Raw genomic sequence first — 14,541 nt, 5'->3', positions numbered from 1 at the left:
ATGGATGTCTTCTTTGCAGAAATGTCTGTTCATGTCCTCTGCCCATTTTTTGATTGGATTATTTGTTCTTTGGGTGTTGAGTTTGATAAGTTCTTTATAGATTTTGGATAGTAGCCCTTTATCTGATATGTCGTTTGCAAATATCTTCTCCCATTCTGTCAGCTGTCTTTTGGTTTTGTTGAGTGTTTCCTTTGCGGTGCAAAAGCTTTTGATTTTGATGAAGTCCCAATAGTTCATTAGATAACTAACTTCTTCCTTAACATTTCCATAGGTAGTGCTCAGGTATCTTTAATTTAACCTATCTAGAACAAAAATGTAAATTAACCCCCCAAACTTGTTCTTTACTTCCTCACTATTGTCATCACCCATTATTTTATTCTGTTACTGCGGTCAGAAATCTCAGCAACATGTTGGGTTTACCCCTTTCCTTCCCTCTTCACACTCAAACTGTCAGGCCAGTTCTGCTTCCAACTATGTTGGAGATCTGATGCTTTCCCTCCATTTTCGCTCAGGCTGCCATCCTCTCTTGCTTAGGTTACTGCATTTCAATAGCTTCTGCCTTCAGCCTCTACTCATCTCCTTTTCAAAAGCATCTTACAAAGCACAAGTATATCCAATATAAATTGGATTAAGCCATTCTACTATTCAATTACTTTTCAACTATTCAAAGGCTCCCCTTTCTAACTTTTAATCATAGTGTACAAAGCTCTCTATGATCTGGCTATATCCATCTCCAACTTCATCTTTTGATAGTGTCTCAACCATATTGGTAATTTTTTCCCCCAATTCCTTGAACACAACACTGTTTCTCATCTCATTGCCTGTGCACATACTGCTCTTTTTTCTTTTATGTGAAAACATGTTCAAAGCCTATTCTTCCTGGTTTTCAGGTAAAATGTTACCTCACAGATGTCTTCAAAGCAAACCATAAAGATAATCCCCCCTAACGTACGTCTTCCTCAGCCCTACTTTCTCAACCTGTTTGTTTCCTCGTCCGGCTGTTAAGCTGTCTTGTCAGTCTCGTTCATGCTTAGCACAAAACACATCCTCCACAGATGTATGCTGAATGGTGAATGACTTTACAATCTTTAAAAAGGGATGGCTTCTCTACACTGACAGATCACTTGGAAGACTTGGTGAGGTTTGTTGGTTAAGAGGTGCTGCGCAGAGAGCCAGATATGAATATAAACTCTGCAGAGCTTTTTAGACCATACACACATGGCACAATTCTTTTTTGCACTTTTATTTATTCCATATATTCTACCTTGGATATAAATAAGGACATTATGAGGAACAAAGTCAAATATTTTGCTGAGGTCAAAATATGCACAAGACTACACAATCCTCCTGATCCACAACATATAATAGCTCTATGAAAAGGACTGTAGGTTAGTTTGGCATGTAGGCTCAGTAAATTGATCCTGTTCTGGGGGTCTCATCCTTTTAATCTAATTGGCAAACTTGCATGGAATTGGTATCAAGCTCACAATTCATTACTCCATTCAGTTAATGTTGAGTACTTATCATACACCAGGCATTCTTCAAATACCGGAGACATATTGGTTGAAAAGGATAGACAACATTCTCTCTCATGGAGCTGAGTCTAGTGAAAGAGACAGACAATAAAAAATAAGAAAATGAGTACTGAGAAGAATAATTATGAAAGAAAGAAAACAGGGAGAGCTTAAGGAATGAATTATAGGGGTTACTGACTGAGTAGTCCGAAAAGGCCAACGTGAAGAGGCTTTATATAGATTTAGAATGGTAGTCCATATTTTTTCTTATCTTTTGGCTTCTCATTTTTGAAAATCAGGAGATTTATCCATTTCTAGTCTGTTGCCTCTCCATGATTTTCTTGAGGATTATTACACTACAACACCGTGCCTTCAGTAGTATGACAGAACAAAACGGTCTCCAAATTTGGTTTGCAGCATTTACCTCCTAAGATGTGAAAACTTTCGTAATGTTTTCAAGAAACCAGATTCTGACTTTTGAAATCAATGATCAATGGTTAACTGAAGAGTTTCCTTCTCTTAGATAACACTAGGAACCAATTATTTTCAAGAAATGGCAGTTCTTATTTTTCTTCCCTTAGTATGAAAAGTTTAGTTATAAGGAACTTCAAATAACATACCAAAGAAATCTGTAAATTACTATAAGAATCAAATATATACCAAAAGATATGAGTGAAGTTGCAAAGGGTAAATAAAATATTTTATAAAATCTAAATAATGTAATACAAATTAATTTATTGGACTAATTTACTTATTAGGCTTTTGAAAAAAATTAATTTCAAGTTTTGGTAAGCAAAAAGTAAAATTACCTTACCAGTCTTCACTAGGTTGGAAATTCTTGGAATGGTTAAAGTAGGCAAAATTAACAATCAAAAGTGGTTTCTGCCTTCTACTGCAATTTTAGGTAAATGATGCATGTCACGGTAACCTATACACTTACTAGAAAACAGAAGTATGGGGGAGGAGGTTATACACAGTTACCTATGCCTTAGTTATTCAGGGGCTTATTTTAAATCCAATTTGAACTTTCCTGATAACTAAGTGCTAACATACTTTCAGGTTTACTATTGCGTAAGTCCTTAAGTCCTATAAGGAATAGAGAGCATGTTATTATTTCCATGCTTTTTGATTCTAAGACAAAAAAGAACTTACTAAAAAGGAAATGATATTTATAAAATTCATATAAAAATGAAATTAGGAAATGATTTACATTATGAAAAGCATTCACCTTAGGTTCAATACTTAATACATAACAGGGAGATTTATGAATAGAGGAAGCTAAAAATTTAAAGAATTGTCAATTATCATAAATGTAGATAAAGCATCTTTAAAACTGTAAAGTCACTGAGAAATCATTATATTTACTTAGCAATATATATGTTACATAAGATACTTATAACATTTTCAGCTTCATTGAAAATGCATATCCTAAAAATATCTTAAGGTTGGAAATGCCAACAATTTAAAAAGAGGTTGTTTTTCCAGTAAGAATAGTTTTTAAAAATTTTATTTTTAAATTTATTTTAAGAGTTTATTTATTCATTTGAGAGACAAGGAGAGAGCACATGCATCGGAGGCAGAGGCAGAAGGAGAAACAGACTCCCTGCTGAGCTGGGAGTTGGACATGGGGCTCGATCCCAGAACCTGGAGCTCATGACCTGAGCCAAAGTCAGAAGCTTAACCATCTGAGCCACCCAGGTGCCCATAAAAATTTTGAAATGTAGATTGTCAACAAATGATAACCCTAAATAACAATCACTGATGAAAAATTTAATATCTATTACATATAACACAAAATGCCAGCTTAAAGCCAACATAAATTTTACTACATTGAAATCCCTCAAGGAATCTATTCATGCAATGATCTAACTGAAATAAATATAATGGATTAGTCTTTAATGAATTAAAAGGATATTAAAATAGTAATATACTTTTCTTTCTTTCTTTTTTTTTTTAATTTTATTTATTTATTTGACAGAGATACAGCGAGAGGGAACACAAGCAGGGGAAGTGGAAGAGGGAGAAACAGGCTTCCTGACAAGGAGGGAGCCCGATGTGGGGCTTGATCCCAGGACCTAGGGATCATGACCTGAGTCCAAGGCAGACGCTTAACAACTGAGCCACCCAGGCACCCCAATAATATACTTTTCAATATAGATATGCTTTGGACAGAATTTTACAGCTATTACTGAAGACTCTTAAGGAAAGTAAATAATTTACATCTGTCACCACCCTGAACCAAAGGAAATATTTATATATCATCAAAATTATTTATATACTATCACTTTAAATATATATATTTATATATTACATATAATATACATATACTATATATAGTATAGTTATATATTATAGCTTATATTGTGTTGAGTTCATTATCTATTATGTACTTTATGACTGGTGTGGTCTTACAGTGAACAGGAATTTTTAAAGATTTTTCTTAAACATGCAAACAAAGTAAACTATAAAGAAGGCAAAGTTTCCTGTAGTTAGTTCTAATAGGAAAATCCGGAAGACTGATGTGCCACTCAGAGATTGTGACTAGAGTGCAAATTCCATAGATGAAATGCATGCAGAACATCCATCTGTAGTGTGAAAATAGCCTAAAATACAATTATTTTGCCAAGATTCAGAAATCTACCAGATACATTATTTTTTATTACTAGCAAACACCTTTAATCTATTATTTTTTAAACATACTGAAATAAAATAGTAATGAAAACAAGCATACTGTAAAGTTACATGAGAACTTTCAAACACATATCTATTCATATGAAAAGCTAAATTTATTTCATAGTTTGCTTATAAAAGAGTTAACATCCAAGACAAAGTTGGAATTTTATGACCTAGCCAATCTGGAGAATTTTCGGAATTAGAATTGCTAATTACAAAACTCTTCAAACATACATTCTTTATACAAAAATAGTTAAGGAATTGGTAACTAGCACACAATGTTCACTGTAGTTAGCTCTCACAGTTCAAAGATCAACAAGGTGATGTCTGGAGATAGTCCTGTCCTTAAAGTTCAAAAAATGGTCTAAAATAGGTTATTTTAAAAATTGGGATCATGACAAGACAAATCAATACATAGCCATTTCATCTCCCCAAACTCTATCAGAGACTATTTATTTGAACCAGTATTTCTTTCCTGTTAAAGAAGGAATTAGATAGCAACTTGAATCGAGACTCTATTAAAATTATTTACAATTTCATTCAGGCTGCAAGTCTGTTTGGTGTTTAGCAAAGCAATCTTTCAAAAGGGGTGACTGGTGCAAACAAATGAAGTCAAGGACATCCACATATAAAGTTAGATACTGCTATCATTCAAGCATAGTTCTTGGAGTAATTCAGCAAAATTGCTAGCTATGGCATTTCTGGGTTTCTGACAATTTTTAATTTCTGGCTTGCTTTAGAAACACAGGCATAATTTCAAATTAGCTTTAAATCAAGTTTACTTTGCACACTTAGTTTTTTGTTAAGTCAAATATTTAAATCTGTACTGTTTTTATTTCTGTGTAAAAAGAGTGAGTTTGGGAATTTTAAGGCCTGTTTTGGAAGAACACACTCAGTTTCAGTGATTAGTATGGTTAGTCTATCTGGTATTTAAAGAATCATAGTTTGCCTTAAAAATCATTGTGAAAATAAACATGAAGTCTTACTGACATTAAGATGCTTAACAGCATAATAAGGGAGACTCCCTTGAAATATACTGTGTATCTTACTAGATGCTGCCTTTTAAAGAAAACACTAGCATTTAGACAAATGGATTCACAAACTGATAAAAATTATCACAATAAAAATATTTATATTCATACATTTGGTAACGAATATATTTATTTTACTGCATTTCAAAGCAAATGAGAACCATAACAGTTCCTTTAAACTGTCTCTGAAATATATTCATTTTAGAGCAGCAATCTTCTTTTAGTAAAAGTAAATTAAATAGGTAATTTATATAAATTATATTCCTTAAATAACAGTACATTTCAATGAATACATTCCTTCTCATTTCCTTTTGCTTGGATACAGAATATATAGTGCTTCAAAATGAAAATAAATACACATAGCCAGAAACAAAACAAAAACAAATATGCAAAAACATTTTATTTATAATAGATCAACAATTTTGACATGAAAGGTAGCCACTTTCAATTTCTCAGGAATGCCTAGAATCCAACAGTTTCTGAAAGACTAATTTTAACAATTGTGTCACTACAGGTAAAAGAAATAATTTCAGAATGAACTTTTTAAATGGCTTTGTTTATGGCAACTCATTTTATAAGCTTGACTGTGTGGTAAGCTATCTTTTCCAGAAGTGAATGTAATCCAACTATGTTCCAAGTGTATTAAAACAGTTTATACAACAAACACGAGAATCGCCTATATGTATCAACTGTGCTCAAACAAGAATTCTCTTTACCAAAATATTCATTTTTCAAAAAGGCCTCACATTACCCCCTCAAACCAATCATCCCCTTCTATGTCCAGTCCCACTCTTTCTACTTCAAGTTGCATTACTGCAGAGACAACTGTCCAATTCCAGTGGAGCTGTACACTGACTTAAGACTCTATGTAATATATATCAAACACAAGAATAGTCACTGACTGTAAGGGACAAGGTGTTAACTAACCAACAGTAATTTAGCTAATGTCAGTTTGAGTTTAGAGGGAAAAAAGCAGCCCCCAAATGTCCTTAACTTTTCGGTACTTCTCTGTAACAAACAGAATGAAAAGATAATCTCTGAAATCAAAATCATTAGAAAATATTTTAAATAAAATATTTCATATAAGTCAGTGTTAAATTTCAAATTCAAACCATATTTTCCTGTGTACTTAAATTTGGGGAAGAATTTCACAATTATTAGCTCTTCTTACCTACGTTTACTTTTGAGTATTTAAATCTACTACATATCAGTTTTCAAAATTCACCTTGGTTACTACCCCCCCCCCTCCTGTTTATGTGCTGTCTTTCCTCAGGTAAGTCCATTATATGCATGTAAGTGCTGGGGAGGTTTGAATAGCACTTAAAGAATATTCATGAGAGCTCTGAAATGTGGAAGGTTTCATTATAATCTACTTTCTGTAGGATCTGTAACTCAAATTCATCACAGCATTATAAAATACTGTGTGAATGGAATGCACACAATTCCTACAGACACAAAAACTGAAGTCCAAAAGGCACAGAGTAATGCTGGTGGCTCTTTCTAGTCAGTTAAGAAACAATAAAAAGTCTGCATTATTCTTTCATAATTTAAATACTTAAGTAATCTCCACTTTTATTACTTTATAACAATGACTTCAAATTTACATTATTTTAAGTACCATTGTAATAGCTTAGTGTATAATACAGATTTGCTAATATCCCATCCAAAAATTAAAAAAAAACAACTCTTCACTATATATATATATGTATATATATATGTAAAAAAAAATTATTCTAAAAGACAAGAACATAGAAGAGAAACTCGGTACAGACTATAAACCCAATTTTCTATCACCACAGTTATAACTCCAAAATTAACAGATATACAGCAATAATCAAAAGCAGTGCAAATATCTTTGGAGGTTAGGATAAAATTATAATGCAAGAACATAAAACAAGGAAATAAAAAAAAAGGCAAGTACTTCAAGTACAAGGAACCAGTCTGCTTGAGTCCATCTTAGTGTCTACTGGGGCTTCCTTCCTGCTTTTACTTCTTTCTCTGAAACACATTGGCCAACATGGCACCTGATGTTGTCAACTGGCCCATTTTGTTCAAAAACTTGGTCTTTGTATCTTCACTCACTAAGCTTGCAGCAATTGACATTGAGCTAGGAAAGAAATTTTAAAATTCAAGTAAAGCAATTAAAAAACTAGAATATCCATTTTTTTCATTTCTTCAGTAGTAATAATGTTAATAAATACATTCTGAGCTGGTATCACAAAGGGGAAGCTAGTATTTACAGACAGGAGTTTTTATGGACCATACTAGGTTTTCTGCTTCACATTCACTGTTTATATTAAAGGAAACAGTATAGTGTAGAGGTTAGAAGCAAGTCTGCAGTGAGACTGCATCTTGGCTCTGTCATTTGGCAGCTTTGTGACCCTGGGCAAGTTATTTGATCTCATCTGTAAAATGGAGATAAGTCTATTACCTACCTCACAGGTCTATTAAGAATTATACAAGTGCACATAGTGCTTATTAGTAGTGCCAGGCACGTAATAACATGCTGTAACTATGAGTAGTTACTCTTCTTCTCATCACCATCACTTCGTTTAATTCTTATAGCAACCCTGGAAGATAGATATTATCCCTATTTTCACAAATGAGTATATTAAATCACAGTGAGGTTTTACAAACTGTTCTGATAACAATCCTATGACATATTACTTTTGGGAGGACAGGGCACAATGTCCTCAACTGCCACTTGCATTAGTTTCAATCAACAATTTAAAATCCATTTCTTCTTTCTTTTTGAACAACCTTCTGTATAGGGAGTAAACACACCTAAATAACTACTAAAGATTGCTAATTTATCATAATACCAAACAAAACAGTGATCAAGTGCAATTTTCCAGTGATCCAACAATAAACCCAGTTTGCTGGCCCTGTAGCCTTGGCCAATATGCTTTAGATTACTCTGATTCAATTTCTTAAACTGAAAAATACAGATTGCAATTACTGCTGCAAACTGTATTTGCCCATTGCATTTGCAGGACCAAAGGAGAGAATATGTTTGACCATGTCAAGGGCAGTGAATGGCGAGGTGCAGGAGCCCGGGACCTGTCCAGGGAAACTAGAGATGAAGTACGTGCTGCCGTCAAGCGCTTCTGGTTTTCTTAGTCCTTAAAGGTGTGCGCTGTGAATTACTAAGTTAAATGCCAGACCATGACTCCATCTTTAAAATCTCTTCCCACAGCTCTTCTGCCAGTACACCAACCTGGCCAATCCCTTGTCTCTACTTGTCTCCTGCTGCATTCTCTTCCCACAAAGTAATCCTCCATAAGTTTCGGCATTTGGCTCCTGGTTCTTCAATTACAAAACTCACTATTGAAACTTTCTCTTGAAGTTTCAAGTATCATCTCCATAAGGAGTTTGGAAAAAGTGTCCGGTTACTATTGTTTTTTTGATAAGCTAACATGAAGCTTTTTTACCTCCAAACTTTAGAAATGATCCACTGTTTTTATTTCCTTGTTAGTGGTTTTAACATTTTCCTTTCCTCCCAACAGTGAATATAATGGCTCCCTGTCTTCTATTTAAAACACATCAGCAGGAGTGCCTGGCTGGCTCAGTCAGAAAGCACGGGACTCTTGGTCTTGGGGTCATGAGTTGGAGCCTCACACTGGGTGTAGGGATTAAATAAATTAAACTTAAAAAATAAATAAAACCAATCATCAAATCCTCTGATTTTATTCTATGAAACATCTATCATTTATTTTTATTTCCACCGATAATACCTTCCAACTGAATTATACCAAGTCTTAGATCTGGTCTTCTTGCATGATCAGATTAACTTCTGAAATAATCACTTCTTCATATCCTATCCCTTTTCACAAATCTTCAATGGCTACTTACTACCTACAGGATAAATTGTGCTTGGCATTCAAGAAACACAGCAATCTATTCGTGTGTGTGTGTGTGTGTGTGTGTGTGTGTGTGTGTGTGTGTTTAACCAACAATTAACGTTCAATTTCTAGATCCCCCTACGTCAAGCCTGCTAAGTTTGTGTTCAAAACATTTTTAACTTATCTCTTCCTTTCTATCTGGTGCCTAAACAATCTTTAAATCCCAGTTCACGTCCTAGATTTTCTCTAATGCCTTTCCTTAATGTACCAAGTTTACAGTTTTGTTTTCTTTCTGTAGAACAATACTGTAAGCTGAAAGGTATGATTTTAGTTTGCATTGAGAAAAATAGGATGCATGGGTCAGATAATACTTGAGTATTATCAAGTTTTTGGTTTTTTTTTTAAAGATTTTATTTATTTATTTGATAGAGAGAGACACAGCAAGAGAGGGAACACAAGCAGGGGGAGTGGGAGAGCGAGAAGCAGCCTTCCCGCTGAGCAGGGAGTCTGATGAGGTACTCCATCCCAGGACCCTGGGATCATGACCTAAGCCAAAGGGAACCGCTTAATGACTGAGCCACTCAGGTGCCCCGAGTATTATCAAGTTTTAATGATAGTCTAACCAGAGGGCAACAAAGATGTTAAAGCGTCTGGGACGTTCAGTCTGGAGAAGAGTAAATTCAGAAGACTTAACAGATACCAATGTTAAACATGTAAAATATTAGATATAAATATATATCTGCATAGCTGTATATATTTGTATAGCTCTACTAATATACATCATAGTCACCCAGAGAAGTACTGAAAATACAGATGTCTTGTCCTAAACCCAGTTATTCTGATTCTTTCCATACGGTATAAAGGATACAGGCACCTACTTTACACAAAGCTTTCCAACAGAGAACCATTACATTACAGCATTTTTTTCTGAAAAGAAAGTTTACATTTTTATCAGTTTTACAAAGGGGTCTGTAACAACCCCCCATCTCTCTGCCAGATGATGAAACCCATTTTAGAGAGGAAAAGTAATAGGAAGGGAGACTAACTTAGGATAAGAGTAATCTGTAAAAAATAGAATTGTTTTAAAAAAAAAATGGGCTGCCTTGTAAGGTAATATTATCCCTTTCCTGCAAGTTTTCAAGGAAATCTCAGATCTTTCTTTTGTAACTCATATCAAACCAGTTGCCGTTTCTTATTCTGCGTCTGCAGAACCTCTTATACCTGACTGATCTGCAAAACTATTTATATCCTAGAATGTTTCTCTCTCCCTCCATACCATTCCATTTTACAAATTGATGTCGAAAGGGCTTGGGAAGTCAACTTGAGAAGCCTTACAATGGCCAAAGATGGGATACTTTGGACATCAAAAGATACTAAGTACAATACACTGAATTGTATCAGGTATTTGAAAATACATGAGTTTATGATACTTGAGCAAATGTGACTAACCAGTCACCATCAGAAGATGAATCAATTCATTATTTTAGAAAACTGGCAAGTAAAGTGAAAGAATGAACATTTACCTTGCCTTTACTATAAAAAACTGTATCACCGGGTAATTGTAATACATATGGGGGAAGGTTTCTTCCCTGAAGTATTCTAGCTCACAAATGAAGAAGGAATGACAGAATTAGAGTAATATATTTAGTAATAGTTAATCAATTAGTAGAGCCAGGTACTGATCATTAACAGATGCTAATACCACTGAAACAAAGAGAGAAGTAGACACTGTCTCTCTCACGATGAAAACACACCTCCTCCTACGAAGCAGTCTTGCAAAATAAAGAAATATGCACTGAATATGATGAAGCCTCTAGATCTAGACCCAACCACCAAATTTATTTAGGAAATACAGAGGAACATGTTAAAACAACAAGAGGGAAATGCAATCGGCCAAATTCAGACTGTGCGGACCTCTACAGAACAAAGACTCAATTTCTTCAATAAGTACATGAAGAAAAAAACGAGACAGAAGGGGAACCTACTGATTAAAAGAGACTGAAGAGACATGTCAATTAGTTGCAATGAATGGAATTCTGGATCCTGACTCAAAGAAAGAGACTGTAAAGGAAAAAAAAACAACAACAAATTGCTAACAACATTTATAAAACAATCAGAAATTTGAACACAGGCCAGATAACTGATAATATTAAGAAGTAGTTATTTTGGTTTTAGTGACATTATGTTTATGTTTCTAAAAATAGCATTGGTCTTTCAGAAATGCATACCAGAATATAGGAGGGGGATGGATGAAATGAAATTGACCATGAGTTGATAATTACTGAAGCTGAGGGATGAACACATGGGAATTCACTGCATAATTTATTCTGTGCTTATTTGCAATTATCTAAAAGTTTAAAAAAATAATATAGAAGTTTTGAATAATGGGAAAATATGATTATAAAAATAAACTTTTTTAAAAGGACGTTCATATAACTGAAGCAGTCTTGGGAAGTTATGAAGGTATTTTTCTTTTTCTTAATTTCTGCATGCTAATTAATGAAATTTCATTTAGAATGCATTTCACATATACTTCTTCTTAATTTTGTACCCAAACTTTTTACATTTTCAACTGATAAGGCACCAGATAATCTTAACACTAAATGTATGACAAATGAACAGAAGCATTTGCTTTGGCATTAATTTTATAGATTATGTGTTCAGAATTGAAGTCTATCAAAGTACTTTTACTGTTTTTTAACTCTCCATGGCTACAATGGTAGGAAAGTTCCTAATATCCCAGGAGGCTCAAGAAAGGGCTCTGACACACAGTAAGAAATAAAAAACTGTATATGTACGTGTGTGTGGAAGAAGTTGGGGGTGTGAGGAGTTAAGTGTGTGTCTGGGTACCTAGCCTGATAGGATGACACCTTATTCCTAGTAGTCATCTTAATAAAGGAAAAACCTTTGAGCTTTTTATGCCTAACAGAGTCCATTTAAGATTAACTGCTCAAGGTTACATGAATAAGAGGTAAGAGTACACACAGTCTATCTGTAAATTACTTCCTCTCCTGAATGCCCACCTTTACTCTTCCACATTTATGCTTGTATTTTAACTTCAATGAATCTTCGAATTCAAGTTGGTTTGGTTAGGAGAACATTCATGAGTTTACAATCCTTTACGCAGTGAATCAAGTTACACCTTATAATTCTTGTCATAAATTTCTAAGACACTATTTTGACCAGTGATTCCAAATCCGGCTACCTATCCCATTGTTTTTAGCTTTTAAACATACAGATCCCTGGCTGAATCAGACTGTTGAGAGGATGGCACAGAGCATGGGGTAGAGATGAAAATTTTAAATTCCCCAGATAATTCTGATACATGGTTTAAAAACTAGCATTTGATAACCACTGATTTAAATAATTTTCTTACCTTCCAAAAGTGACTAAAGGGTAACACAAAATAAAACACCATACCCATCTACAGAAATTTAGATAGAGAAATTAAGGTCAATATAAAGTCTTAAAAAGAAAATTAATGTCTTACCCTTGAGGCTCTTGGACGGTCTTGTTCTCTACTTTTTGTTCACACTCTTTTATCATGGAACTTAAAATGACCTGATTTAAAAAAAAAAAAAATGACTTTAGTGAAATACTATTATTTAATCTAAACTTTTTAATTTAACTTTTAGTATTACCACAAACTAGTGTTAATTAAAAGTGTCAAGTTTTAGCAGTCACGTTGTTAAAGAAATTCACATTAGATTGCTACATTACGTGCAGAAATAGTTTTAAAAGACCTTAATCAGGGGCGTCTGGGTTGCTCAGTGGGTTAAGCCTCTGCCTTTGGTTCATTTATGATCTCAGGGTCCTGGGATCAAGTCTTGCACCAGGCTCTCTGGTGCAAGCAGGGAGCCTGCTTCCCTCCCTCTCTGCCTGCCTCTTTACTTGTGATCTCTCTCTCTCTCTCTAATAAATAAATAAAATCTTAAAAATAAAAAAGGACCTCAATCATATAACCTAATAACTGATTCTGATTTTCACTAACCTTCCTAACTCTGACTTCAATTCTCCCTTAGTTTTTCCTACCATCTAATGGTAAAAATAAAATTGGTGTACATCTATACATTTAACATTTATTTATTCCATGATCACACACATTTTTCCCAGTAAAAGCTGCTTTGCTTTCTCCACGTTGCAAATAGTAAGATGCTCTATTTTAATGTCTAAAGCAGGGACCAGGTATAGGTCTGTGGTTACTAAAGTGTAACTGGGAATACAATGGGCACCTAAGAGTTAACATCATTTTTTCAGGAAGACTGAGTGAGTGATGGAAAGGGTGGAGGGATCTAAGCTGCTCCTCTAAGCTGGTAACCACACCAGAAACTGAATGTCTTCCTGAATATTCCTGGCCCATGTTCGGGCATGGAGGTCACTAAACAACAAATATTTACTGTCATCTACTATGTGCCAGGCACTTTTTTAGATACAAAGAATGCACAAACAAAACAGAGAGCATTCCCACCTTACGGAGAGCTTTTTCTTGAAAATAAATATAAAAAATAGGCAAGTTATGTAGTATATTAGAAGGTGAGAGGGCTTTGGAAAGAGTATTGAATAAAACATAGGGTGCTAGGAGGCCGAGGTGAAGAATGTTACAATTTACATGGAGGTATCCCAGCAGTCTTCATGGAAATGACATTTAAGGAAAAGCATGAAGGAGATGAAGGAACAAGTGTTTTAGACACCAGGAAAAGGCTGAGCAAAGGCTCCATCTGGGTGAGAGTACGCCTATCACATTCTAGGAAAGGAGTCCAGACTGGTGGGCCCACAGTGAGCAAAGGAGAGGGTAGAAGATGAGGTCTGAGATGTGCAGGGAGAGGGAGCCAGGGCTTAGACTGCCTTGCAGATGACAGTAAGGACTTTGGTTACTAAATGAGACTTTTGTCATATGCATGTTAGATCTAAATTAATCCTCTTTGAATCTTTTCTGATTTTCCACTCTCTCATCTCACAGATTATAGATTTTGTTTGTTTAGTTAGTTTCTGCTTTCTTGTGTTTGGGGGAAGTTTTTTGTACTTTTTCTTCTGTTCCCAGAATTGTCTGTTTCCTCCAGTACCCTCTTTCTTGCATGTATGTTTTCATCTCTTTGATGTTAGAGGGTTTTCCTCAAATGGTTGGTGGTCCTGGAATGTCCACTAAAGACTGGAGCACTAAAGTGCTGATTATAATTTTCTTCATGCAGGAATAACTTCACTTTAAGGTAAATTGGGCACAAACAAACTTTCTATCTTCTTCCCCTGTGGGAATAATCCCGACTACCAGCATTTTTGGACCCAAGAAGGGGAAAGGTAACAAAGTTTCCCATCATTATGCCTTCACTTAATTTCCCCCTTCTCGTTACAGCACTCATTCCTGTTCTCAGCTACATGTGATATAACCCAAGTTCAGAAAGTAAAGTTCCAGAATTCTACCAAAGTCAGAAAGGGAATCTGGGAGTCTGATCCTTTGAACAACTTTTAACCACTCCTACTTTC

General features: G+C 34.7%; 1 protein-coding gene across 4 annotated transcripts in view; it reads right to left on the bottom strand.

The window, feature by feature from the left end:
* Positions 1-1,245: 1,245 nt before the first annotated feature.
* Positions 1,246-14,541, bottom strand: part of RELCH (RAB11 binding and LisH domain, coiled-coil and HEAT repeat containing) — a 106,681-nt gene continuing 93,385 nt past the window's right edge. For 3 of the 4 annotated variants that reach the window (XM_059409773.1, XM_059409774.1, XM_059409776.1), the window contains 2 exons: positions 12,551-12,621; positions 5,601-7,325 (listed from right to left, as the gene is read on the bottom strand). In XM_059409773.1, the coding sequence (XP_059265756.1) occupies positions 7,205-7,325; positions 12,551-12,621 (192 nt within the window). In that variant the 3' untranslated portion in view covers positions 5,601-7,204. Of the gene's footprint in view, positions 1,604-5,600; positions 7,326-12,550; positions 12,622-14,541 lie in introns of those variants that run through there. The other variant, XM_059409775.1, reaches the window with a different exon arrangement.

The sequence above is a fragment of the Mustela nigripes genome, chromosome 8, assembly GCF_022355385.1.
Source record: "Mustela nigripes isolate SB6536 chromosome 8, MUSNIG.SB6536, whole genome shotgun sequence".
NCBI classification, from domain to species: domain Eukaryota; kingdom Metazoa; phylum Chordata; class Mammalia; order Carnivora; family Mustelidae; genus Mustela; species Mustela nigripes.
This window is presented reverse-complemented; position numbering and strand designations above follow the sequence as displayed.